General features: G+C 58.1%; 3 protein-coding genes across 4 annotated transcripts; 2 read left to right on the top strand and 1 right to left on the bottom strand.

Moving 5' to 3' along the window:
* Positions 1 to 8,674: 8,674 nt before the first annotated feature.
* On the bottom strand, positions 8,675 to 10,003 carry CLDN2 (claudin 2). The gene has a single exon (XM_063170940.1). The coding sequence runs from the start codon at positions 9,809 to 9,811 to the stop codon at positions 9,116 to 9,118; it is 696 nt and encodes a 231-aa protein (XP_063027010.1). The 5' UTR covers positions 9,812 to 10,003; the 3' UTR covers positions 8,675 to 9,115.
* Positions 10,004 to 12,865: 2,862 nt separating this feature from the next.
* RIPPLY1 (ripply transcriptional repressor 1) lies at positions 12,866 to 13,968 on the top strand. Its single transcript, XM_063170903.1, has 4 exons — positions 12,866 to 12,958; positions 13,056 to 13,131; positions 13,518 to 13,626; positions 13,706 to 13,968. Exons 1-4 carry the CDS (start codon positions 12,866 to 12,868, stop codon positions 13,950 to 13,952), a joined length of 525 nt encoding a protein of 174 aa, XP_063026973.1. The 3' UTR covers positions 13,953 to 13,968.
* A 328-nt stretch (positions 13,969 to 14,296) lies between these two features.
* On the top strand, positions 14,297 to 24,280 carry PRRG3 (proline rich and Gla domain 3). 2 transcript variants are annotated; one of them, XR_010029730.1, is made up of 5 exons: positions 15,632 to 17,307; positions 17,616 to 17,656; positions 17,852 to 18,406; positions 19,274 to 19,459; positions 19,559 to 19,743. XR_010029730.1 is itself a non-coding variant. In XM_063170360.1 (4 exons), exons 2-4 carry the CDS (start codon positions 17,650 to 17,652, stop codon positions 22,586 to 22,588), a joined length of 708 nt encoding a protein of 235 aa, XP_063026430.1. In that variant the 5' UTR covers positions 14,297 to 14,353; positions 17,616 to 17,649; the 3' UTR covers positions 22,589 to 24,280. The 2 variants fall into 2 exon arrangements, 1 of the variants encoding a protein (XP_063026430.1); XM_063170360.1 differs by lacking the exons at positions 15,632 to 17,307; positions 17,852 to 18,406; positions 19,274 to 19,459; positions 19,559 to 19,743 and adding exons at positions 14,297 to 14,353; positions 21,337 to 21,497; positions 22,049 to 24,280.
* The last annotated feature ends 913 nt before the right edge of the window (positions 24,281 to 25,193 follow it).

Here is a 25,193-nt window from a genome sequence, read left to right as displayed (position 1 = left end):
CCGTGGGTGTGGAGGAGAGGATGTGTGGGTGGCCAGCCAGCATCACCCCTTTGACTGAAACTCGTCATTTTACCTGGAAAGCCATGAGGCATGTGACAGAAACCAGTGCTTAGGTGATATCACCAAACGTGTGCTGTGAGCAATTCCTGAGAGTCAGAGTTGAGCAATGCAGTGATGTGGACAGAGACCCCCATGCTGCATGGTGAGGGTTGTGCCACATCATTTCCTCCTGGAAAGGGCTGCATTTACAACTCACAACTTACCAGAAGGAACTTTCTCTCTTGCTATTGCAGGCAGAAAGGACATGTCTATACAGCTGTGGGGTTTTTTGCAGTCTGTAGGACCTGTGTCTGTCTCTACTATTCCTGATCTCCTGCTTGGTTGAATCCTGTTTCACTTCCAGCTCATCTTTTGAGATTTCAGAGCTGTTTCTGTGACCTCTCCTGACTTTTTCAGATTGTGTTGTTTACTGTGTGTCCAGGTCAGTGCTGCAGGTGGGAACACTTGAGATTGAAGGTATGCCCCTTGTCTCCCTCCATTCATGGTTTGAAAGTAGCATTTCCTACCTTCATTCATTGTTTGGTGTTTTGCATCTGACATCTCTCCAGCCAGTCCTCAAACCACAGGCCTACACCCCAATCATATTCAATTTTCAGTAGAGCTGTTGAGAAGATTGAATCTGTACCAGGATATTGCAGTGAGCTGAAGTTTTACTTTAGCAGTGTTTGGGATGCATGCACCAGTTATTATGGTTGCATGAAATACATTTTCCGAAGTACAAAACAGCCAATGATCTTGGGAGCATCCATGCTTCTGACCATTCTGGGAAGTTTTATCCCCAAAGCCAATCATGCTTTGAAGCATCAGCCCTGGGTGGGTGAAAAGACAGACCTTTATTTTCTTCTCCAAAGCTGCTTCTAAAGCAGGAAATGTCCACACCTCCCTCAGACTTGATCTCAATGTTCTTCACGGCACATATGCGTAATCTTAGCTGCTGCTGCTCCTCCTCTTTGCATCTTTTTTTATTCCCTCCCATTTAAGTAGCTCTGTGATCTGAACTTTATCCCTAACATACTTGACCTTGTTTTTCAGCAGATTATTCACAGACATCCCCGGAGTTTTTCATGGCGTGTGTCAAGCCCTTGGGCTAAAACCTGTCTCCTGGTTCATTCCTGCCTCCCAGGGAAAGGAGAGCATGGCTGAGTGATTGTCGTGGTTTAACCCCAGCTGGCAGCTCAGCCCCACGCAGCCGCTCACTCCCTCCCCACTGGTGGGATGGGGGAGAGAACTGGGAAAGTAAAAGTGAGAAAACCTGTGGGTTGAGATAAAGACAGTTTAATAACTAAAGCAAAAGTCATGTATGCAAGCAAAGCAAAACAGGGAATTCGTGCACTGCCTCCCGTGGCAGGCAGGTGCTCCAGGAAGGCAGGGCTCCATCGATTACTTGGGAAGACAAACCCAGAATGTTCCCCTTCCTCCTTCTCCCCAGCTCTGTGTGCTGAGGGTGATGCCGTCAGGTCTGGGGTGTCCCTGGGGTCAGCTGGGATCAGCTGTGCTGGCTGTGCCCCCCAGCTCCTCTCTGGTGAGGGTGAGGAGCAGGACAGGCCCTGGCTGTGTGCAAGCCCTGCTCAGGGAGAGCTCAAACACCCCTGGCTTATCAGCACAAAACCAAACCCAGCTGCTGAGAAGGAAATTCAGTGTGCCCAGCCAAGCCCAGCACGGTGATGTGCAGAAAACAGACACTGAGGAGTCAGTGAGAGGAAGGGGCTGTGCTCAATGAGGAGGTGGTGAGCAAAGGGCAGCTTTGATGCAAGCATCCATCAGCAGAGAGCCGTGAGCCTGCGGAAGCGTTCAGCAGCCTGTGAACAGCCAGCAGGCTTCATATTCTCACCTCTCTGTGTCTGACATCAGCAGCAAGATAAAAATATATGCTCCTTACAGCAATACATGGGTCTTTTGGCATTTCTTGAGCTGATTTGTTTTCCCCAGTGTGAGGAAATAACACACGAAGTAGTTCTGTGATGGAGCGTTTCCTAAATGGATGTAGCTTGGCAAGCTGCAGCTATTAATTTTCCTTGGATAAGCTGGTATCAGAGTAGCTGGGTTTGAAACTTGGCACTTCTCTTCTGCATCTTTCAAAACTCTCTCGAGGATGCCAGTGCCAGAATTTGCTGCCAGAGTAGTTTGGGGGATTAAATTGTGTAGTGGAGATAAACACATATTGGAGGTGAGGAGGTCAGAAAGGCATCTGCAGAGATAAGGATGTTTGGTAAAGCCTTCTCCTCCCAGTGCACACTGTGCCAGCACCGTGCTGTGCCCCATGAAGTCCTGTGGCTGCAGCCAGCAGCCCTGGCAAGGCTTGTGGGGACCCAGCCCGTCCTGCCCTTGGTCCCAGCATGGCATGGGGGTGTCCAGGAGCAGGCAGGGGTGCAAGGAGCCAGGGAAGAGCAGTGGTGGGTTTCCCCTCAGCTCACTCTGCTGAAGGCACTGTGGCTCTTTTCATCCCATCACTGAGCTGGAGCTTTAGTCCTGCATTTCCTGGGCAGCCTCCCTCTGCTCTGCAAAGATCTTGCATGGGAAAGGGCAGCTGCACTCAGGGACAGCTGAAGGAAACTTGTCTCCTCACACAGGACTGGGCTGCCTTTGCACTGTGTTTTGCACTGATTATTCCCCTTTATTCCCCATGGGGATTTTTCTCAGTGCTGAAGTTGGCTGGATTAGCTGCACCTGTGGCCTGTGAGGTAAAAGAGTTTCCAGCTGCAGAACCCCAAGGCAGGAATCAGCCCTTGGCACGCTGATCACCCAGCACAGCAGAGAGATGGGGCTCCCTGAGCTTTGGGAATGAGGCCATAACCCCCAGCAAGACCCTTGTTTGTGAGCAGGCCCTGAGGTGTCAGCTGCAGGCACAGGTCTGCCCAGGCAGGTGGAAATTTATTGTGCACTAGCAGGGTCCTGGCAGCTCCCTGGCTGGGCTATGGGGACTTTGTTCTGGGAGCCACTTCCAGGGGCTTTGCCTTGCAACAGGGGGGTCCTTCCCCTCACCAAGGATATCCCTGGACCCAAAGCCTGCTCTCCTTGCTTTGAAACAAGGAGCTAATTGTTTGTCTCCCTGATATCTCTCCCCTGCCACCTCCCCAGCAGCATGGAGGTGGAGTGAGCCTTGCCCTGCCAGCAGCCAGGCCTGGGGTGAGACATCATGCCAGTTCACCATCTGGAAACATTAAAATAAATGGTGTTTGGGAAGGGCAGGAGGCTGAGGAGGAGGTGCTCATTTGTGGGAGGATCAGAGGCTCCAGTGATCAGTGAGATGTGTGCCTGGCTCCTGTGGCAGTGGGGAAGAACAGAGACAAAGAGCAGTGCCCTCATTCCTGTAAAAGTGTGCTGGAATTGTTCAAAGGGCATGTCAGCATCACAGTGGTGCATCCAGGGATAGCTGAGGTCAGCCCTTAGCTCTGTAATTGCTTTTCTATGCCCTGAAAAACACTGAAGGCTGAAATTGTGCCCACTGCCTCAAAAGGAAAGGGCTAAAAATTTGAGTAATGAAAATGCATCTGTTGGAGAAATCTTGGGAGCACCTGCCAGGCAGAGCTGGTGCTGTGGGACTTTGCTCCAGTGACCTGAGAAACCTAGAGAGACAGCTTTTCTGGGAAAGCAAGTTCGAGGCAATCGTGCTGCTTGTGACGTGAGTCTTGTTCTGCTCTCAGCCCTTTCTAGCAGGCTGGCCATCCCAGGAATAGAGGGTGTTGTAAGTTCTGTGAAAAAAGACACCTGACTTAGGGAAAGATTAGCTTGCCAGTGAGGGAAAAACTTCATTCAAAGCACACCCTGAAATCCTGAGTGGAGATAAAAGGCAGCCCCAAAGCTGACTGATTTCTCTGCTTATGGGGAGATCTGTTCCTTTCCAGACTCGTGGTGCTCAGCAGAGACCCTGGAGGGGCTCAGCTGTGCCTGGGGTCTGAGCATCTTCTAGGCATGAACCTTTGTTAGCAGCTGCCAAAATGTTGGTGCCCTCGGGCATGGAGGTGCCAGGATGGCAGGGATTGCTTGGGGTGATTCTCCAAACTTGCTAAGAGGGTTGCAGCTCTGTTTGTCCATGCAAAGGTGTTTGGGATTCTCTGCTCTTCCTCTCTTCTGTCCAGCATGATGCTGTGGAACCATTACCACTTATCTGCAATTCTCTAAACCAGTTCTCCAAAGTAGATTTTGGCAGATTATGGAGATGGACTATGTTTTTCCCAATACTTCTGTAAAATCTGTGGAAGACCTTATGTTTTACCACTATAAAAGTATGCCTTGCTCACTGAATTGGTGTGGGTTCTACTACATAGCCTTTTTTTTGCTGCTACAGATTGCAGGTACATGAGGCTTGCTGAGATCACTAACCTGAAGCTCCTCCAGTAGCGATTAGCCTCCAATTATTATGGAACAATCTGATTGTGATGTTAATGCAACGCCTGGAAGATCAAACATCCGTGTCCTCTCCATGGGTATCAGCTTTTCTGAGATAAACACCTTTTATAACCCTCCTGATTGATTTCTGAGCTGCTGTTCAAACAGGAAGGTGCTTTCTAGCAATCTCCAAAGGCCTCTGTCCCCTGCAGTGTCATGGGGTTCATTCTGCCCTCATATCTTTCCTCCAAGACTGGAGGATCCTTTAAGGTGCCTTTAAACAGGTCTCACCTGGGAGGCTGTGGACAGCCATGAGTTTGTGCATCAGTTTTTCCCCTGACAGGAGGTGTTTTCCAAAGAGGAGCTTGTTCCTCACGCTCAGTGCCAGGTGTCCCAGCAGGACCAGAAGAGCTGGGCACCATCAGCCCGTGCTTGCTGTGTGCCCTGACTCCATTCAGGGCCATCCCCACAGCCCCAGGAGGGCAGGCAGCCTCTGGAGGTGAAATGTGAGTGCAATTGCCAGCTGAGCATCACAGATACCAGTGCTGAATCCATCAGGCTCTTTCCTGGGCTCAGGGGCATGGCTGGAGCAGGGAATGCCTCTCCCATTCTGTTGGAACTCAGTGCATCCCTCTGGGTGTCCAGAGTTGCTGGGACCCTGCCTGGGGGGCTCAGAGACCCTGGCACACAGCCCAGAACACCTGAGGATTTGATTTTGACCCCTGGAGCAAGTTGCCAGCTTTGTATGAGGACATGAAAGTCACACAGGTTTGAATGGTGTAATAACAAAATGATCACAGGGTGAAAATGAAGATTTTAGGATTTTTGGTATGGGGGTTATGGGGACAAGATGGAGGAGCTTGGGCATGTCTAGCTTTTCTCCTTCTTCTTCTTGTTTTCCATTTTCTGCAGTGATGTTGGCACTTTGGGATTGGTTTAGAGTAGAAGTGCACTGTCTAACATAGGTGATGGGTATTGGGAATTAAGTGTAAATATGTTATATGTAGTTTGTAGTATAAAAGGACAACACAGAGTGCCTGTGGCTGCCCTGCTGAGCAGACTTCGGCTGGGCAGAGAGAAAATTTTATAGATAAGAATTAATAAACAACCTCAAGACCAAAAAGTGAAGAGTCCAGACTCGTTCTTCAGTTGCATGGGCTGAAGCAAAGACATCCTGCACATCTTGGGCAGCAATTATCAACAGCAACCCGAGACCATTCCTGCCAGTGTGTGACTTGAGCCCAGCCTGGCAGTCAGGATCTGGGGTGTCCAGAGCAGCCCCTTTTGGTTGTGCATCCTCTGCTGCTCCTGAGAGGCTGCTGCAGAGCCATGGGCATTGTTCCATATCAGTCCTGGCCTGCTGAGGGGCCAGGAGGCTCTGGCACGGCGTGGGAGGCAGCTGGGTGTGTGCTGTGGCTGGGGAGAGGGTGGAGGAATGTGCTGGTCCTTTCCAAGTGCCCCAGCCCATCAGGAACCTGGCCTGAACCTCCTTCCCCCTCCCTTCTCTCCTATCTGAGCAATTCCTGGGGGCTGTGGGCAGAGATGGGCCCTCCCAGAGAGCTTGCATGGATTGTTTGCTGCTGCTCCAGGTCAGCTGTGCCAAGCAGAGATGAGCAGCAGGTTGGGAATGCCAGAATGAGCTCTGCTTGTCCGGAGGGCTCCAGGGAGGCAGGAGGTGTGTGATCCTGGTGGCTCTAGGGCAAACCTGTGCCCTTTTCAACCTGGGCATCCCTGCCCAGTGCTCTGCATGAGAAGAGGCTCTGCTTGCCCCTGGGGCAGTGCTTGGTGGGCAAGGGCTGGGTGCAGGGCCCTTGCAGATGGGCTGGGCTGTTCCCTCTTTGGAAGAAGAAGTTGTGACTTTCTGCACATTTCTCGTGACCAGCTGATGAGGTTGCAGTCCCTGATCCTGGGTTGGGGTGTACTGAGTGTTTATAGTGCCTCTATCACTTTTGAAGATAAGGGCACATTATTTTATTGCTCCTTCCATCGAGGCATCATCCGGAGGGGAGAGAGGGGAAGGACTCATTTCCTTATGGCAGGGGATTAGTCACTGCAGCCTGGCCCTCCAGAGAGGGCTGCAAGTCTCCCCATTCCACCACACCATCCTGTGAGATGGGGGCTTGAGATGGAGAGAGCCCTCTCCCCACCCAGCCCTCTGCCCAGCCCTGCTTCCCTATCTAGTCCTGAACTTGGCTGTGCCCTCCTGTGCCTTTCCTGCAGGAATCCTGGAGCACCCTCAGCTTTTGCCACGGAGCTGGTGAGGGGCAGGAGCCTGCAAGGTGCTGGTTCTGTGCTGGCTGTCAGAGCTCCATCCCTTACCTCACACTGCCCATCAGCAGAGCTGCCCCTGGGGCAGTCTGGGCTCCTGTTCTCTCTGTCCCTAGGCTGGGCCACATCCAGGCTGCCCTCAAGAACCTGCTTTATCAATAATGAGAACATGGTTATTGCAGGATGCAGAGATAACCATTGCCACCACAGCTGTGCACCCAGTGTCCTCCCCTCCCTTTCCCCATCCTCCTACCCAAGTGGAAAATCTATGTCACCGTGCCTTGCCCTGTAGCCAGGTTTCACATCTTTGGGTGCATTCACATTGAAGGCCAGGAAAGCTGGAGGGGAAAAATGTTCCCTTCCCTGAACCCACCCAGTGCTTGATGCAGGGGCTCCCCTGTGGCAGGGCTGGTGGCCCAGGGGCCTGGGGACCTGGTCCCTGTTGAGTGTGATGGTGTTTCTGTACCCCAGCTGTGAGCTCTGCCTGTGCCAGCCACCTTTTTCCTTCTGGGGGAAGCTTCCCTTCTGCTCCTTGAATTAAAGCATTAATAAGCCCAGCACCAATCAAGCTCTGAGCGTTTCAAATGCCCCTTTGTTTAATTAGCACAGCCTCTGCCTGCAGACAGGGGTGGGAGGCGAGGGGCAAGGACTCAGTGCCCAGGAATTCCTCCTCTTTAAGGTGTGACGTTTTGTGCCAACTATTTGCTCTCCCACTCTCTCCACCAGCTGCCCAGAAAAAATAATAAATTAAAATTTATAGCCAAAGCACCCTCAGAACTTGCAGCATCTCCTGGGGAGGTGCACTCTTGCATGCCCCAGGGCACTCTTTTCCTCAGGGCAGGAATAAATAACCCAGCTGGTCCAGGGTTGATGCTGTGCTTTGTCTCTTGGCCATGGAAACGGGGTCACTGGCCTTTGCCTGGAGATCCACCTTGGTCCCTTCAGTGACTGTCACCCCAGGGTGGGTCCCTGGTAGCTCCTTGCCCTCTGAGGAGGGGAGAAAGCGTGACCCAATGTTATCAGGAGCGTGCTAACCCCACAGCAAACACGGTTTCACTGGTGCAAGGGTGACGCTGGTGACGTTCGAGTGCGCAACACGGTCCCCTCCTCTCCATGGCCTAATCTAAATTGCTTTATGAGGGGTCAGCAGGTAGACCAAGGCCTGCTGCTCCCTGGGGTGGTCTCTGGGTGGCCCTGAGCTGTGGCACAGCAGGGCAGGGGTTCTCTCACTGGGTTAGTGGTACAGCACATGGATTCAAATGTTCTTGCTCCCTGGTGGGCTGTGGGGCTGGTCTGCCTGCACCTCCTCTCCTGCCATGGCCTGGCATGTGCCAGCACCCCCCAGTGCCACCAGCAGCCTGTGTGGATGTTCCTGTGCAGGGCTACAGCCACACAGCCTGTCCCTCCACACCATTGCCTCCTGCCTGCCCATCCCTTGCAGCTTTCCAGTGTCTCACTGGTGGCATTTTCTCCCAAAACAGACCCTTCAAGGACCTCGGGGCTCAGGACCTGCCTGTGAGGCCTCTCTGCAGCTGAGCTGGGCTGCTCAGACCCCACCATAGCCAGGAGCTGCCCCTGGTCCTTGGGACCATGTGTGCCCAGGGTGCCAGTGCTCATTGGGGTGGGGATGTGGGAATGCCAGGGCTGCCCAGCACCCGGGGACTGGGTTGTGCCACACACAGGGGCAATGAATCCCCAGCCTCGTTACACCTGCACTCCCAGAAGCAAGAAGGGCTGGGGGAACAGAGGGAAGGTGTTATTATCCCACAGGGAGCTCTGCATGTCTCTGCTGGCACCTTGGCAGTAGTGGTGCATGGCAACGTCCCTGCGTGGTGCCCAGGGACAAACTGTGCCGGGAGTGGCCCTCCTCCCCCTCAGCAGGGCTCCCACCTGCCGGGGCTCCCGGGTGACAAAGCCATCAGCCGTGGGGTGGGGGAGGCAGCCAGAGCAAGGGCCAGGGGCACCTTTCACATCCTGCCCCCCTCCACAGCCCCTCGGTGCCGGAGAAAAGCTCGGATACAGTGTGGCTAGAAAGACGTATTTATTGCGACATCTGTTTGCAACCAGCACTCACTCCCAACCCCCGGCAGCACCTGCAGACCCACGCACATGCCCTTGACCCTGCTGCGGTGCCTCCATGGCCAGCGGGCCGCCCCCTGAGGCCACGAGCCCGCTCCCCTTTGCCGGCAGGGTCATTGGGCTGCGGGCTGGGGTCCCGCCGCGCCGGGAGTTGTACGGAGGAAGGAACGGGAGGCGGGTTCAGGGTCCTTCAGCAGTGTAAGCCACCGGCTGGGATCTCCGAGCAGACACAGGCTCTCAGAATGCCGGGGAGAGAGCGGGGCCAACCCCCCCAAGCACACGGCGATGCCCGTGCCCTCTGCTCTTACCGCGCTCCCTCGGTGCCAGCCCGGCTGCCCTGGGGGCCGGGGAGGTGCCAGCCTGCTTCCCCCTGCAGCCACTACACGTATCCTGTCAGGTTGTAGGAATTGACTTCACTCTTGGTCTTGTGCACCTGGCTGACGGAGGGCTGGGGGCTCTTGCTCGCCAGCAGCTGGGGCTGGTAGGCGCTGGAGTAGGCGGTGGTGGTGTCCCGGGCAGGGCAGGACGTGCAGAGGATGCAGCCGCCGACGAGGGAGAGGAGGGAGGAGATGATGCCGAGGTAAAGAGCCTCGCCGAGCTCGAACTTCATGCTGTCGGGGATGACGGGGTTGCGGAAATCCCGCAGCACCACGTGGATGTTCCACACCAGCGGGATGAAGCACAGCAGCCCCCCGAGCACGAAGACAGCGCCGCCCGCCACCGCCACGCGGTCCTTGCCGGGCGAGCCCTGGCTGAACACGGTGCACCTCATGCCGAACACGGAGAGCAGGCAGGCCAGCGAGGACACGGCGCAGGAGCTCACCATGAGCGCCTGGGCCGCCTGGATGTCGGCGGGCAGGTTGAGCAGGGAGCTGTAGATGTCGCACTGGGTGATGCCCGTGCTGTACGTGGCGCACTCCATCCACAGCCCCTTGGTGAAGCTGATGGCTGTCACGATGCTGGAGCCGATGTAGGAGCTGGTTTTCCAGCTGGGCAGCAGCGTGGCCGTCAGCGTGCCGATGTAGCCCAGGAAGGCCACGGTGTAGCCCAGCAGCTGGAGCCCCATGGACACCATGGTGGCGGCTGGCTGTCACCTCTGTCGCTGGCCGAGGCTCGCAGCTCGTCGCCCAGGTCCCTGCCGTGTGCTCACGTTCCCATGGCCCTGCGAGAGGCTCCGCTCGCAGCGCTGCAGCTCCACCCCGCTGCCGGGGGTGCCGCTTTTGTGCGGGGTGGGAGCCCGGGGAGTTACCTGCGGGAGCGGAAAGCAATCCCTCCCGATTAACGATTGACCCGAGCCCGTGCAGGAGCGCCAGGCGCCCTTTCACCCCCGCTATCTCCCCGGGCAGGCTCCAGAGGCAGCGCTGCCCAGGACGGACGCCAAAGCCCTCCCCTGCACTGACGCCGCGGGCAGGGATGGAGAGCCAGCTGCTGCTGGGGGGAAAGTGCCCGCTGCCTTCCTCGAGCAGTCTTCCCTGTCTGCTGTGATGCCTCGAGCTGAGGAAGCCAAAAAAGCCATGGCTGCACCATCATATTTGGGACTGCTGGAGGTGACTGCGGGTGGTGAAGGCAAAGCTCCCCCAGCTGAGGAAAGGGGATGGCACCTTGTCCCCATCTGCATGGGGCTCACCCGAGGTATCTGCAGCCACCCACGACCCACCCCGAGCTGCTGAGGCTCCTTTGGCATAAAGGGACACGGCCACCTGAGATTGAACCATGGATATCTGCCTTTCTGAGCTGCTGGGGACAAGGATGGAGAGGGACGCATGTGACAGTGACACCTGCATCCCCAGGAGAGCCTGGATGCCCACAGAGCGCAGAATTACATCAGGGCTGGCATCTCCTTTGGGATGCTTTGTGGAAGCATGCCAGTCAAGCGGGGTGACCTGTCCTGTGGAGGTGAGACCTGTCCTGTGGAGGGGTGAGCAGTTCGGGGTGCAGCTCCTCTGGGATTTTGAGTCAGTGCCACCTCCCGCCCACAGCCCTGTACACAGGCAGGGGAGGTTGGCAGAGGTGGTGGAGAGGGTTGGTTTGTTTTCCCTCTGCTTTGTTTAAAAATTCCTCCTCCTGTGGTGCCTTGCGAAACCGGGCTGAGCCCGGCATCGCGGCCAGTGGCCTCCCTCCCCCGGGAGTGCTCCTGGCTGAGCGTGCTGCCACCACGCGGGGCCTGCCCCTGCTCCCGTCCCCCCCGCTGCCACCTCAAATGCTCGGCACCAAAGCTTGCCAGCTTTCTGTCTGCTCTCCTGTGCTCTCAAGTCCTCCCACACCTAGAAAAGAAAAACCTGGGTGCTCTGGGTGCTCTGGGTGCCGGCAGAAGGCGAGGGAGGGGGCTCTGAGGTACTTACGGAGGTGGCTGGAGGTGCAGGGTGGGACCCGGGGTGGCTGCAGCCGGGGGTCACCCAGGACTGGAGGTGGCTGCTCGGGACAGGGTGAGCAGCCAGGGCCCCAGCCCAGGGGATCAGGGGCTGCAGTTGTTCAGCTCCAGCTTTGCACAATCCACCTGCAAATCTCCTGGATCAGAGGCTTATTGCAGATCAGAATTAAACCCTTTGGGTGTCGGGAAGGATTGGGGAGCTTGCTTTGCTGGTTGTCTATGAATTATTGGGGTAGGTTCACCTAATGGGTTCAGCTTTGAGGCTTGCTGTCATCCTTCTGGACAGCCTTAGTTGCTGGCAGGTGACTGTGCCACCATCCATGTGTCCACTCTGGGCTGTGCTGCCTGTTTTGGGGTTCGAGGGGCAGTGAAACACCAGCAGGTTGAGCTCCCCACTCCTCAGAGCCAGCCTGAACTTTTGGTTTACTCTTCCTGGCCCTGCTTGTCCTCCACGGGGTTTGTTGTTGTAAGACTGCTGGCCCAAATGAGGAGCAAATGGGGAAGGTAATGAGAGCCGTGCTGGCCCCGTGCCCCCTCCTGCTCACCGGCTGCCACAGATGGACAGGGGCAGGCAGGGCCTCTATTGACAAATTGTGCTCAGAGCTGAGCAGGGTCTGGCTGGAGTTTGTACAGCAGTGTTTGGATGCTGATAGCAGAGCTACAGAAGGGACCATTTGCTATTTTCTTTCCTTGTCCCAAACTGAAACTCTCCCAGGAGCTGCCAGTGGCATTTTCTTCAAGTGCTTGGGTAGGAGCAGTGGGCAGGGACGGGATGAGTGGCTCTGCTGGAACCAGGGGCTGCATCAGCCTTGCACCCTCACTTTGAGGAGCTCTTCTGTCCCTCCTGGTGTGGTCCACATCTCAAAAACTCACAGGAGAGGGCAGGGAACCCTGGCAAGTGCTTGCTCTCCCATCTGTGGGGATCAATGGGATCTGGCAGCTCCCTGGGGTGATGGGCCATGGGTGCCTGAGCAAGACCATTGTCCTGACAGTGCCTGGGGTCGATCCCTGCAATGTGTCCTCCTTCCCTGTCTGCCCTTGAGCCTCTCTGGAGCCATCAGCTGCCTCCTGGTGGCTCTGTGCTTGCCACCACTGTAGCTCATCACTGTCCTCCTCGTGCCCTCTGTGCTGTCCCCAACACAAGGCCACCACACTGTGCCCATGGTACGCCCAACACGCAGTCCCATCCCATGCCCACTGCACTGTCCCAATCCCATGCTCATCATACTGCCCCACCATTTCCCATCCCTTTCCCATCTCCCTTGCCTCCCTTATGCAAATGGCTACAAAGAGCACTTAATCATCCTTGTTAATTGTCTCTACCCTCCCCTGTTCCCCCCCGGGGATTTTCTCACAAATGGTGTCCAAATTTTCCCTTTTGTGTTTTGCTTTTCCACCAGAGATCGCAGCCCCTCCGCCCCCAGCCTCCCCCCGGCCCTCTGTTTACACAACTGGGACAAATTTCACACCGCTGTCCCCACAGCCCCAAAGAATTTGTGAGTCACGGCCGAGGCAGAGCTATAAATGTGTCCCCACCGAGGGTCTGCAGTGTCACAAGGGACAGCATCTCCTGCCACCATGCAAGCTGCTGCCTGCTGCCTGACTGCCCACGGGCTCCGGGTGCCGGTGCCCAGTGCCTGCCCAGCCCCGGGGCTGGAACAAGGGGCAAGGTAACAGGGGAACGGGGCTGGCAGGAGGGATGGGGGAGCTCCAGATGGGTTTGGGTGAAGGCTGCGGTGCTGGGGACACTGATCAGCCATGGATGGCATGGAGGGTGCTGGAGACACCTCTGATGCCAGCGGCCGTGGGTGGCGCAGAGGTGCTGGCAGTCAGGCAGGACTGGCCGGGCGGGTCAGGCTGTGGGGCTGCCTCACCCGAGCAAGGCAAAGGGAGCCGGTCAGGGTGGGTGGCTGTGGCGCTGAAGTTCCTCTCTCTCTCTCCCCCTTAGAGCCCTTCCTCTCTGGAGACCGTGGCTGCCCCGAGCCCAGGAGGGACACGCGCCGCGGCGGGAGGAGATGGACGCTGTGAGTTTGGCACTGTCCCCATGCCCCTGGGGTCCCTGCTGGCACCAAACCAGCCTCTCGGTCACTTTGTCCCATGGAGTACTTTGTCCCAGGGCCGTGCCGTGCCCAGCTCCCTTGGAGCACCGGCCGGACCAGGCTGAGCCCCTGAGGGGACAGGGCCACAGCAGCCCTGAGGGGGCCGCCTGTTCCCAGCCGGGCGGGCATTCCTCAGGGCGTTAGCGGCATGCCTGGGCACCTGCTCTGGAGCACGGGGCAGAGATTACACTGGCAAAAAGCCCGTCGGGAGGGTGTGGGGGTAGATGCCAGCTTCCCCGCAGGGCTGTGAGCGCCTCAGCTCGGGGGCAGGGGAGGGGGAAGTCGCTGTGTGTGTGGCACCCCGGTGCCAGCCCGGGCAGCGGGAGCGCGGTACCACCCGGCTGTGTCTCCCCAGGCTCGGGCAGCGGAGGGGCACGGCGGTCCCGGCAAAGCGTTGGCGTTCTTCCAGCACCCGGTCAGGTACGTGCCCTGGCCCCGGGGCCGCGGGCGGGCGCGGGGGCGCGGCGGGCGGGGGCTCACCCCGGCTCTCCCCACACAGGCTCCTCTGGCCCAAGTCCAAGGCCTTTGACCACCTGTACAGCGTGGGGGAGAAGCTACTGGAGAACTTCCCGGTGCAGGCCACCCTCTGCTTTTATGAGGACTCGGGCAGCGAGGAGGAGGAGGAGGATGATGAGGAGGAGGAGGAAGAAGAAGAGAAGGATGATGAAGAAGAGGAGGCGACAGGGGATGTGACCGCGGGACACCCGCGGAATGCTGGCAGCCCTGACCCCAGCAGGCCGGCGTGAGGCAACAGGCAGGGGAAGGCACACAGCGCCGCGTGCGGCAGCGGGGCCAGACCCGCCCGGAGCCTCGGCCAACCCCCGGGGCCGCCCCCGGGCCGCGCCCGCGCTCCGCGGAAACACGGCGGGGCTCAGGACTACAGCTCCCAGCGGCCACCGCGGCACCGCCCGGCAGCCGCAGCGCGCTCTGATTGGCTGCCGATCCATCCCCCGAGCTGGGGGAGGAGCGCGTGGCCACGCCCACTCCCCCGCCCCGCATCCCCATTGCAAGAGGAAGGCGGCGCGCGCGGGCCGCGGAGGGACGCGATTGGTCGAGGGGCGGGACGGGGCGTGTCGGGGGCGGGGCCTGCCCTCCCCAGCCCGTCGGCGGGAGGGAGCGGGTGCGGCGGGCGCGGGGCCGCCATGAGGTACCGGCGGGGCGCGGGTGCGGCCGCGGGGCCGGGGGGAGGACAGCGGAGCCCTGGGACTGCGGCTCTGGGGCTGGAGCGGGGATGAAGGGGCTGCTGCCGCGGAGAGGGGAGACGGGAGCGCTGGGACTGGCGCGGCGTGTCCGGGCGCGCGGCGAACAGCAGAGCGGCAGAGACGAGGAGGACGTGTCGGTGGGGCGGAGGGTGGGGCTGGAAGGACCCCGCACAGCCGGGGAGGTGGGGCTGGGGGACCCTGCTGTGGGGTGACAGGGGACATGGGGGTCTCTGTTGTAGGGTGACAGGTGAGATAGGGGACCCCGCTATGGGGTGGCAGGTGAGATAGGGAGCCCCGCTATAGAGACAGGTGAGGAAGGGGACCACGCTATGGGGTGGCAGGTGAGCTAGGGGACCCCGCTATAGGGGGGCAGGTGAGCTAGGGGACCCCGCTGTGGGGTGACAGGTAGGCAAGGGGGATCTGCCATGGGGTAGCAGATGAGCTGGTGGTCCCTGTTGTGGGGTCACAGGTGAGCTGAGGGTCCCTGTTGTGGGGTCACAGGTGAGCTGGGGGTCTCAGCTGTGGGGTGGCACTTGGGCTTGAGGGCTCTGCCGTGGGGTGGCAATGAAGGCTGAGGGGGGACTGGAAAGCCCCTGCACACCTGGGCAGGTGGGCTGGGGGTCCCAGCCGTGGGGTGACAGGTGAGCTGGGGGTCCCAGCCGTGGGGTGATAGGTGAGCTGGGGGTCCCTGCTGCAGGGTGACAGGTGAGCTGGGGGTCCCAGCCGTGGGGTGGCTCGATAAGCCGAGCACAGTGGGAATCATTGGAGCTGGGTTTGGGCACAGAGGGGCCGGGCTGGCACTGCCAGGGCAGCGTGAGCAGCAGGCAGGGAGCAGGCTGGGGTGTGACGGCTGTTTTGGGAGGGAGAGGCTTCCTGCCCTGTCAGGCGTAGCCGGCGTAGCCTCTTCTCCTCGCCGTGGATGTTGGCACGGAAAAGCCCCAATATTGCTGGCATCCAGCTGGCACCGCGGCTACGTGATGCTGGCACTGCCAGCACCCTCCCTGCGTGCATGGCGCGGCACTGGGGGCTCGGGGGGACTGGGCCGCCCCCAGCCGGTCGAGGAGGTGCCTCCTGCCATTGTGGACCCCCACGTCCCCTCGGGGCCCGCGGGGAGCCGGCTCCAGCGCGCTCCGTGTTTTCCCGGCACGATTTCCTCCTTTGGCAGCAGTGACGGGAGCGGGGGCGGGGATGGGGGGAGCCTGGGGGAGACACAAATGTGCGACTGCAGCATCCTCACTCCCATGGCTGCATCCCCCGCGCCTCCCCACGGTTGCCTTAGCAACCTCCTATCGATGGGGTATTTATAGAGGATGGGAAGCCGGAGGGGGGGCATCGGGAATGGGTGGGCGTCTGCTCGGTCAGCCTCCAGCTTCAGGCTTCTCTCGGCTTGCGTGGGGGCAGGAGGGATGCTGCTCCCCTCGGCGTCAGCGTGTGCGCTGCTCCCGCTTTTCCTGCTCGCTGGAGCCAGGGGAGGTGGCCAGGAATTTGCATGTGGAAATAAAAATAAGCGGCTGGGACGTCTGCCCTTCTCACCGGCATTGTTTGTGCTTGGAGGCTTGTGTGCAGCTCCCTGGTTGTGGCACTGGGTGCACTGACACAGATACGTGGAACAAAGTAAAAGAGTGTAAATGAAATGAAACAGCATTAAATTTGTTGTCTGGTGTGTGATGTGAGAATATCCTTCTTTCTGTGTCTTTGTTCTCCTGTCCATCAGAGGGGGAGGATGCCTGTAACAAGGAGGGTTTGTGTGGAAACTGTGGCATGTGCTCTGTGCTGTGCTTTCTTTTTTATCCCGGGGCTTTGGGTCTCTGTAAGAACTGATGACAGCAGAAGTGGGTCAGGTGGTCCCTGCCCAGAGCCTGTGGGGGAATTCATGGATCCAGAGGCCTCTCACATCCCCCAGAAGGGCTCAGAGAAGCAGGGTTGGGCTGTGGGGCACTGGAAGCAGCAGACCTCTCCTGTGTACTTCTGGTGCTGCTTTCCTTTGCTTTTGCTTCAACTCCAGCCTGAGGTTTGCCATCTGAGCTTCCCACACTGTTGGGAAGAAGCTGCTTTCTCTCTCTGGACACAGCTCCAGGCTTGCATGCCCTCTTGGCACTTTGAGGTGTAGGAGCCTTGGAAAGCACAGCAAACCTGATGCTGGCAGGGAGAGGGGCTGCATTTGCTGGAAGGTGGCTGTTGTGAGGTGTGCTGCTGTGCAGCATCTGCCCTTCTGGGTGCCTGCCTTTCGTGTGACAGGAGAAGTGTGTTTCCAGCCCTGCTGACCCTGTGAGCAGCTCTGTGCTGTCCCTCACCTCACCCCAGCAGAGCAGATCCAAGTGCTTTGGGAATAACTGGATATCTGAAGTCCTGGGCCTGACACCGGCGTGTGGTTTAGTTCCTGCTGTTTCCAACCATGCCTGCTCCTTCATCTGCAATAAATCCCTGCAGGAGCTGGGCAGTCCTGTCCCCTCTGTCTCCTGACAGAGTTGTGGCTTTGCCACAGCAAGTGTCACACACAGCAATAGCCAGCCCAGTGCACTCTGATCCATGGGGCATTGAGCACAGGGAAAAGACAAAGCATGGAAAACAAGCAGATATCCTCTGCTTCTGCAGGGCTTAGTTTGACTTCTGTGGGGTTTTGTTTAGTTCAGTTTTGCTTTTGAAGCACAAAAATTGCTTGTCCAGCTGGAGAGCTGCTGTCCTGGCTGTGCAGGCAGCTCTGTCACTCTGTTGCTGCCCTTAGCTTGGCCCAGCAACCAGATTGTGGGTAGGAGTTGCAGAAGTGAGAACTGGCACGTCTGTGAAGTTGCTCTAAAATAAGATGATTGCTTCACCTGTATCCATCAATCTCTTGTGGAAGGGAAGAGCACCAGGCTGCTCCCAGCAGTCTGTGGCATGCAGGTCATCTTGTCTGCTGGTGAGACACGGGGTCTATCCTTCATCCAGTTTTTCCCTTCCTCCTTTGCTGGTCTGCAAGGGCCCTGCTTCTCCCTGGGAGCTGAGGGTGCCCTGAGCCCCTCCAGCCCCTCCAGGCAGGTGAGGAGCAGGGAGGCAGCTGGAATCCTTGGCTCTCTGCAGGGGCACTGCTGGGCTGGATCTGCCATGGGTGCACTGCTCAGCACTATGCTTTCTGCATCAATCTGATCCTGGGTGATGGAGGCTTGGGCTTTGAAACTGGGGTGGAAATGTAAGCTGTCAGTGACTCTCTGTGTTCTTTCCTTGCAGGTAGGCAGGAGCCCCCCTGGCCGAGTGAGGCAGCATGGCAAGTAAGTGCTCCCAGGCAAGGTGGAGAGGGGCCGGTGGTGCTGGAGAGAAGGGGATGTTTGACAGCCTCTCAACAAAGGGGTGCCTGTGCATTTTGGGGGGTGTTATTGTCTCTGGGGAGCAGCTGCCATCAGCTGTTGGCCCTGGGTGAGGTCTGAGGTCCGGCCTGACTTGTGCTTCTCTCTCCCCTCTGCAAGGTGGGAGTCGAGAGGAGGTGCTGAAGGTCTGACCCCTGCAGCATTTCTGTCTCTGTGTGCTGCTTGCTGTGCAGGAAGGGCCTCCCCAGGGCTCTCTGGGCTGCCTGTCTGCTCTGACATCTCTCATCAGCAGTGCTCCTGGTGCCCATGGCTGGCACCCTGGCAGTGCCCACCCTGGGGGCCACACTGCCCTGTGTGCCCGGTGGCACCGGGGCTCTGTGTTCTGTGCATGCTGCCGAGCCCAGCCCCACCCCGAGCTCGCTGTGCCACACCCAGAGCACTGCTGGGCCAGCACTAAAGATGGGCTGAGCCTGGCAGGGCTGCAGAGGGGCGTGTGGCCTGTCCAGAGCTGGGCTCAAGCCTCCCTCTGGCTCTCCTGGGCAGCCTGCATGGAGGCTGCATGCCCTGGTGTGATGGGAGTGTGAGGAGGAGATGGAGATGGAGAGATCTGTCTGGGATCTCAGGATTTGCTTGGAGTGCCACCAGAGCCAGCTGTGAAGGTGGAGGCAGTAGCCACGCTGGGGAGGAGGAGGAGGAGGACCTCAGGGATGACAGGTATGCCTTCTTTCATTATCTCTGCTGTGCTGGTGCGGGAGGGAGCAGAGATCTTCAGGCAGTGCTTTTAAAAGGCTGCTTTAATCTTCAGTTAATGAGGAGGATGCCCAGCTGGGTCCCTGCCTTCCTCCACTGCTGCCTTTCCTCCTTCCCAGAGCTCAGTGCTGGCTCACCAGCATGTCCTTGTGGTGGAAAGTGTCCCCTGTGGTGGCAGCGTCCCCTTCATGGTGACCCTGATGTGCAGGGGGGATGTGGTGATGGGCAGGTTCTCCATCCCATGCTCCCTGCCATCCCTGGTTGTCCCTCTGCAGGCACAGCCACAGTCCTTCCCCAGAGAAGCAGCCCGAGGGTGTCCCCCCCAAGCAGAGCAGCTGAGACATGGGGTGGTGTCCACCAGGGGCCAGCAGCACCTCAGCAAAGCCAGCAGGAAAGGGCTGAGGTGAACCCAGCCCTTGCTCCTGCTTCCCCTGCCTAAAAGCTCTGATCTTTCCTGAGCACCGGTTCTCCAGCTGGTGTGGGGAGGCTTGGAGAGGCACAGGGGATCAGCACTGGGGCTGCTGGGCACTGGCAGGTCCCCTCAGCCCCCTGGGTTGGGGACAGGACTGGCTGCTCTTCATGTCAGCTGGGGATCCAGCAGAGATGAGAGGTTTCCTGAGGGCCACTGGTTTTCCTGCTCTGGTCCTGAGCCACTTTGCACTTTCAGGGGGAGGGAGCAGTGACTCAGTTTCTGCTCTCCTGCCATTTCTATGTCCCTGAGGGAAACTGCATGTGGGGAAAAACACACACCTCTGTCACAGCATGCTTGCAGTTGGGACAGTGCTTTTGATACCTGCCTGCCTGTGTGTCTGTTTTTATTTCCTACCTTAGTGGCCAGCTCAGCATGGCAAAGCAGGGAAGGGGTCCAGTGACTGCTTTCTGCAGGGATGGATGGAAAACCCTGACAGTGAGATCTGCAGCCAAGCCTGTTGCTCTAGGATGTGCTGAGGAAGTTGAAATCCAAGTCTCAGGCTTAAGTGCCAAGGAGGGGAGAGTTTATACCACGGCCTGATCAAGGTGGGAGGCAAAGGAGGTGAGGCCAGACTTCTCCAGCAAAGTACAGGACATTTGCAGAGTGAATGTTGTCTTTGTAAAATTTCATCTCCTTCTGGAAAGGCTCAAGACAAGGTCAGCCTGCCAGCCTGTTCCCTCTGCAGCCAGCATAGCCCTCAACTGTGAAAGCCAAGGCAAGCTGATCCCTGCCCTTCTGCAAGAAGCCTTCTGTGCCTCTTGAAAATGCTTTTTCGGTTGTCCTTGTAAAAAAAAAAATGGTTTGCATAATAAAGTCGATTCTGAGGGAAGATCTGTGACTCACATCATTCATGCTGCTCTTCATTCACACCTCAGTGGTTCAGCCCTCTGCAAACTCTCACAGAAGCAAGGCATTAATAAATCACAAGGGGAAGATGCACCTACACAGCACAAAAGCAGCTCAGTGCCTCCAAGCCCAGGCTGGTGTAGCACAGTAGTAGTTGTTTCTTTCACCATGATCTTGTCCCTGTTGATATTTCCAAATACTCCCACAAATACCTTGCTGTATTGTTTCAGCAGCAGGATACATGGAAGGTAAAGCAGAAGGAAACTTGCCTTTCTCCCTGGCAAAAGGCTCCTAAGGAGAGAAGTTGGTGGCTTTTCACTGACTGTTTTGCTTGTGGAGCCAGTATTTTGTTAGCACCAAGCTGGTCAGATGGGAGATTGTGTCCCCCTGCCTCCTCTGATACTCCTGCTGCTGTGTGAATGGGTTCACCTTGTTGATCCAGTGGAAGACTGAGCCTGAGGGTGAAGGAGGTCAGTATGTTCCTGTGGATCACCCAGCTGAACTGATTCATCTTCCCAAGGGAAGCAGCAGGATTTTGTGGCTTGGTGGGAAGAGCTGGAAGCAGCCTAGAGCTGAGTGTGCTGAACTGCATTGTGGAAACACTCATTCATGAAATGCGTGTTTGGATCCTGGAAGGATCATGTTCTGCGTGAAGTTTCTGCTCTCTGAGCAAACAGCTTCTTTGCCTCCTGTGCTGCTGCAGGTCCTGGCAGGTGCTGGCCTCCTGCACCCCCTGGAGGCGTCCCTCCTGCAGGATATGGAGAGAGGCCTTGGTGTCCCTCTTGCAGGCAGGAAGGTGCTGTTCCTGCTCCTGGCTTCAGGACTGCATGCACTATGGGAGGACTTGAGGAGTCTCCCAGGCTTTGGGAGCAGAGGAAAGTTTGTGAGGCCTCTGCACCAAAACATAGTGGGGATGAGAATGTGCTGCTGTGTGAGGAGAGGTTGCTCAGGCCCCTGACTCACATCCCCCTGTGCTGTCCCTCTGTTTCAGGGATGTTTGCCCTTGTTCTCCTGGGCCTGGGAGAAGACAGGGGTTTCTCTGGGGCCTGGACAGAGTCCTTGATGCCACCTGAGCTTGCATGATGCTGAGCAGCTGGCAGCAGGGACACCAGCTCCTAGCAGGCTGTCATGTTGAACTGTGGGCTCTGAGTCCCTCTTGGTGCTGGCCCCATGTCCTGGCACAGCTCTGTGTCCCAGTCTTGCTCTCCTGGTGGGATCTCCCTTGCCCTGCAGCAAAGGGGCAGAAAGATGAAATCCATCAGGGGCAGAAGGTTGAAAACCAATATTTTTGGAGCCTTTTGTCTATACCTCAGTTGCTCTGTGTGGCTGCAGCTGCCGCTTCTGGTGTCTCTAGCACCTCAGCCCTGACAGGAGGGCTCCTGGTGCCATGTCTCTGTGCAGACCCCAAGAGTGCTGTGCCCCTTTGGCTGTCCCACCTGCTGTCCTACCTGATTGTAGTCCTGGGTTTTTAGTGTGGCATCAGGAAGCTGGGTTGGAAAGCTTGGCTGGGCAGAGGCCAGCTATGGGGTATGGGTATCTGTCCCTGCTCACAATGTCTGTGCCTTGTGTGTTGCAGTGTTCTTGGGGGCCAGGAATGCCCACTCGCTGCTGAAACGCTTTCCCAGAGCCAATGGCTTCCTGGAGGAGATCCGGCAGGGCACCATCGAGCGGGAGTGCATCGAGGAGGTCTGCAGCTACGAGGAGGTCAAGGAGGTGTTTGAGAACAAGGAGAAGACGGTGCGTGTGTCCTGCATGTGTGTCCCAGGGCGTGTGGGAGGGCTCACCCTCAGCAGGCTGCAGACAGAGGGAGAGCACAAGGGGAACAGCCTCTCCTGTCCCTTTTGTCCTCTTCTGGCTGCAGGCAGCATGTTGTGGCCTCACTTCCCAGCATGGCTTTCCCTTCTCAGGCATTGCTTTTGCAGGATGCAGGACTCCCTGCCCACAGCTGCAGGTTGAGCTGGTGCTCCCATGGCACATGTGGCAAATCTTGTCCATGATTCTCTAGGCTGGGCTTGGTGGGGAATAAATTTTTCCCTGCTTGCTCTGGGATACTGAGGGATGTTCCCGGGACCTTCTGTGTTGGTCCCACAGCACCTTAAATTGAAAGAGTAGCAGACATTCAAAACACTGCTCCTTTTGTGGGCCTGGGGAGAGCAGTAGTTATTGCTGGTGGTGGGTGGGGTCCTTCTGTCACCTGCAGCACGTGATGGTTGTTTGGTGGTTGTTTGATGGTTGTTAGATGGTTGTTTGGTGGTTGTTTGATGGTTGTTTCTCTGTTCCCGTCACAGATGGAGTTCTGGAAAGGCTACACCAGCTCTGTGTACTCTGTCAAGGACCCCGGGCACAGCACGGAGCGCTCTGACGCTATGTACGTGGTGGTGCCCCTCTTGGGAGTGGCTCTCCTCATAGTCATCGCCCTGTTCATCATCTGGAGGTGCCAGCTGCAGAAGGCCACCCGCCACCGCCCCTCCTACGCCCAGAACCGGTACCTGGCCAGCCGGACGGGCCGCAGCCTGCCCAGGGTCATGGTGTACCGGGAGCGCTCGCAGAGCCAGGGGGAGACCCAGTACCAGCGGGAAGCCAGCGGCCGCGGGGCTGGGGATGCCCGGGCCGGGGGCACCCCCCAGGCAGACAGCACCCTGTGCCCGCCCGAGCATTCCGTGTCCGTCCTCTCCAGACTGTCCAGCGCCACTCCCCCGCCCTCCTACGAGGAGGTGACGGGCCACCCGGAGAGCAGCAGCAGCGGCGAGGAGACCAGCGTCTCCTACAACGAGCCTCCGCCCAAGTACGAGGAGATCGTGGCCACGGCCCCCGCCGCGGGCAAATAGCGGGTGTGCCTCCCTGCTGCCTCTTCACACTGTCACACTCACCCAGCCACCCTCCCTTCGCCGTGCCTGGCACCCCCTTCAGGTGTTCGTCAGGCCCCCATCTCACCTGTACAATCTGGTGCCATCACACAATAGCCTTACCCTCCTAACCAAAAATGGCTGTCCCCAGGTGGGGTGAGGCAGGGCTGGCTGTGGGATGGCTCTGGAGCCGTCTCCTGCCCCTCACTCCCCACTCACGTAAGTGCTGTAGCAGCCAGAGCAGAGCAGCAGCTTGTTCCTGGCTCAATGTGGGGGTCTCCCCATGGTGCATTTGATTTCCTCACTTCCCCCTCCAACAGACATAACATTTCCCATGATTAGAGCAGCCTTGCTGCCTCCCTGGGCTGCTGCTCAGCCTCACCCCATGTTCTGGGCCCTGTTCTTCTCAGGGCTCTGATTAGGTGATGGAGATGCAGGATTGGTGTGACAAATTTTTGTCCATCCCTGCAGTTGGTGGGGCCAGCTCTGTGGGGAGATGGTGATTCCCCCACGTGGATTTGTTGCCGAGTGGGAGTGGGGAGCCCGGGCCACACTGTGGTACCTGTAGGGATATTTGCTGTGTGGAGACCAGGGAGGAGCAGCTAGAAGGTGCTCTCTGATCTCCTGGATCTCTTTGGAAAGGGAGAAAGGGCTCGTGGTGGTCTTGTACTTGAGGTAAGTGACTTTGGAGTAGCAGGGCCTTTTCCTGATGCTCTCTGCTCTCCCCCTGTGGGTGCTGAGCAGCTGGAGGTGTGGCTGCTGCAGAGCTGGCCAAGGGGGTCCTCTCTGACCCCGAGCCAACTGTGGTCTCATGGCTTTAAGTGATGGGGATTCAGCTCTCTCCTATCTGGTGTCTGCCCCAGAGGTGAGAGCCTGCAGACAGGCCGAACCTCCCCTCTCCCTATCCCACACCTCTCTGCCCTGCCTGGCTCCTCTCTTTGGGGCTCTTTGTCCTCCAGAGCAGGTACAGTGGGATGAGGGACCCCACTCTCCTCCTGACCTCTCGGGTGGGCTGTGCCCAGGGCTGTGGCCTGGAAGTCCTGCAGACAGGGGCAGGAGCCACAGGACCCTGCCTTGACAGTCAGGAGCAGGGCCAAACCCTGCTCAGGTGGTTGTGTCGCCAGGGCAGGGCAGAGCAGGGAGCTTTGCTGTGGGATCTGTGTCCCCTTTCCCTGGGCAGCTGCCTGTAGGGTCCAGGCAACGGGGCTGCCCTTCCCCAGTCACATCTGATGGATTAATCCAAGGGTTGTCCTCCAACTCCCCAGAAGCAGCCCAGAAGCTCCCAGCACTGCCACCACCCGCTGTTCACCCAGCAGCAGCCTCTCCACCAGCACCAAAAGGCTATTGTCCATCCATCAGTGGCCTGCACCCCGCCCGGCCCCAGTGATGCCCTCCAGCTGGTGCCCTCAGCCCAGAGCTGGGGCTTGCCCAGCCTGGCTGCTCCTGGGGCAGGACATGCTGGCACCTCGTCTGTCCCCTCCCCAGCCTTAGCAGGGTGGGGTTATGGGGAGAGCTGGCAGCTCAGGGCCAGAGCTAGAGAACAGCAGAGGGAGACACAAGGGTGCTCTGCATCCTCTGTCTTTGATGCTCGGTCATTATCCCTGCAGTTTGTATTCTGTAAAACTTGGTATATTTCTGTGCAAAAAAAAAAAAAAAAAAAACCAAAAAAGGTATTTATTAAAAAACCCTCACTGTCTGACTGGCACAGGGTGGCTTTTTCCCACAAAGGGTGTTGTGGGGGACAGTGATACCAATAACCCCCACCACGGCTGCTGGACTGTCCCCAGTGAGGATGGGAGCGTCCAGGAGCAAACCCCAGACACCCAACTGGAGCCCTGAACTTCACCTGGCCGTGTGGTGAGGTCTGAGAAACCTGAAGAGGTCCTGCGTGCCCCGAGCTGCCGGCAGGTGAGATGCAGAAAGGTTTTCTGAGGGTCTTTGAGGGGATTGAGGTGCACAGGTTGTCCTGCCGTCCTCTGTGCGCTCCTAAACCCCTTAGATAATCCCCTTTAAATAGCAAGACTAGGGCAGCGGGGGATTTATTTTAAGTCCTTTCAAACCCAGATTTTACGGTCAGGTCCTGGACCCTGTCCGCATTCAGAAAGTGTTTAAAAGTGCCGTTAATCCCGAGGGGATCATTTATCGCTGCGGAGGGCAGAGATTAGCTCGGGCACGGGGCGGCCCGGGGCTCTGCTGGCCCGGGGGCTGCGGGGACTGCGGGGAGCGGGGCTGCGGACATGGGGAAGGTCCTGGCGACAGCAATCCCTGTGTTCTGAGCAGGGCTGGGGACAGGAGGGCTCCCGGGGGAGGTGGCACCAGCATGAGTCGCAACGCGTTAACCACCGGCTGCGGCTTTAAGCGAGGGGGTAGCGGCGGGACACCGGGGGCAGGGCTGGACACCGGGGGGGCCGGGCTCATTACCGGGGGCTGAGCTCATTACCGGGGCCGGGCTGGACACCGGGGGCCGGGCTCAGTACCGGGGGCTGAGCTCATTACCGGGGCCGGGCTGGACACCGGGGGGGCCGGGCTCATTACCGGGGGCTGAGCTCATTACCGGGGCCGGGCTGGATACCGGGGGCAGGGCTCA

This window comes from Melospiza melodia, chromosome 16, assembly GCF_035770615.1.
Source record: "Melospiza melodia melodia isolate bMelMel2 chromosome 16, bMelMel2.pri, whole genome shotgun sequence".
NCBI lineage: Eukaryota > Metazoa > Chordata > Aves > Passeriformes > Passerellidae > Melospiza > Melospiza melodia.
This window is presented reverse-complemented; position numbering and strand designations above follow the sequence as displayed.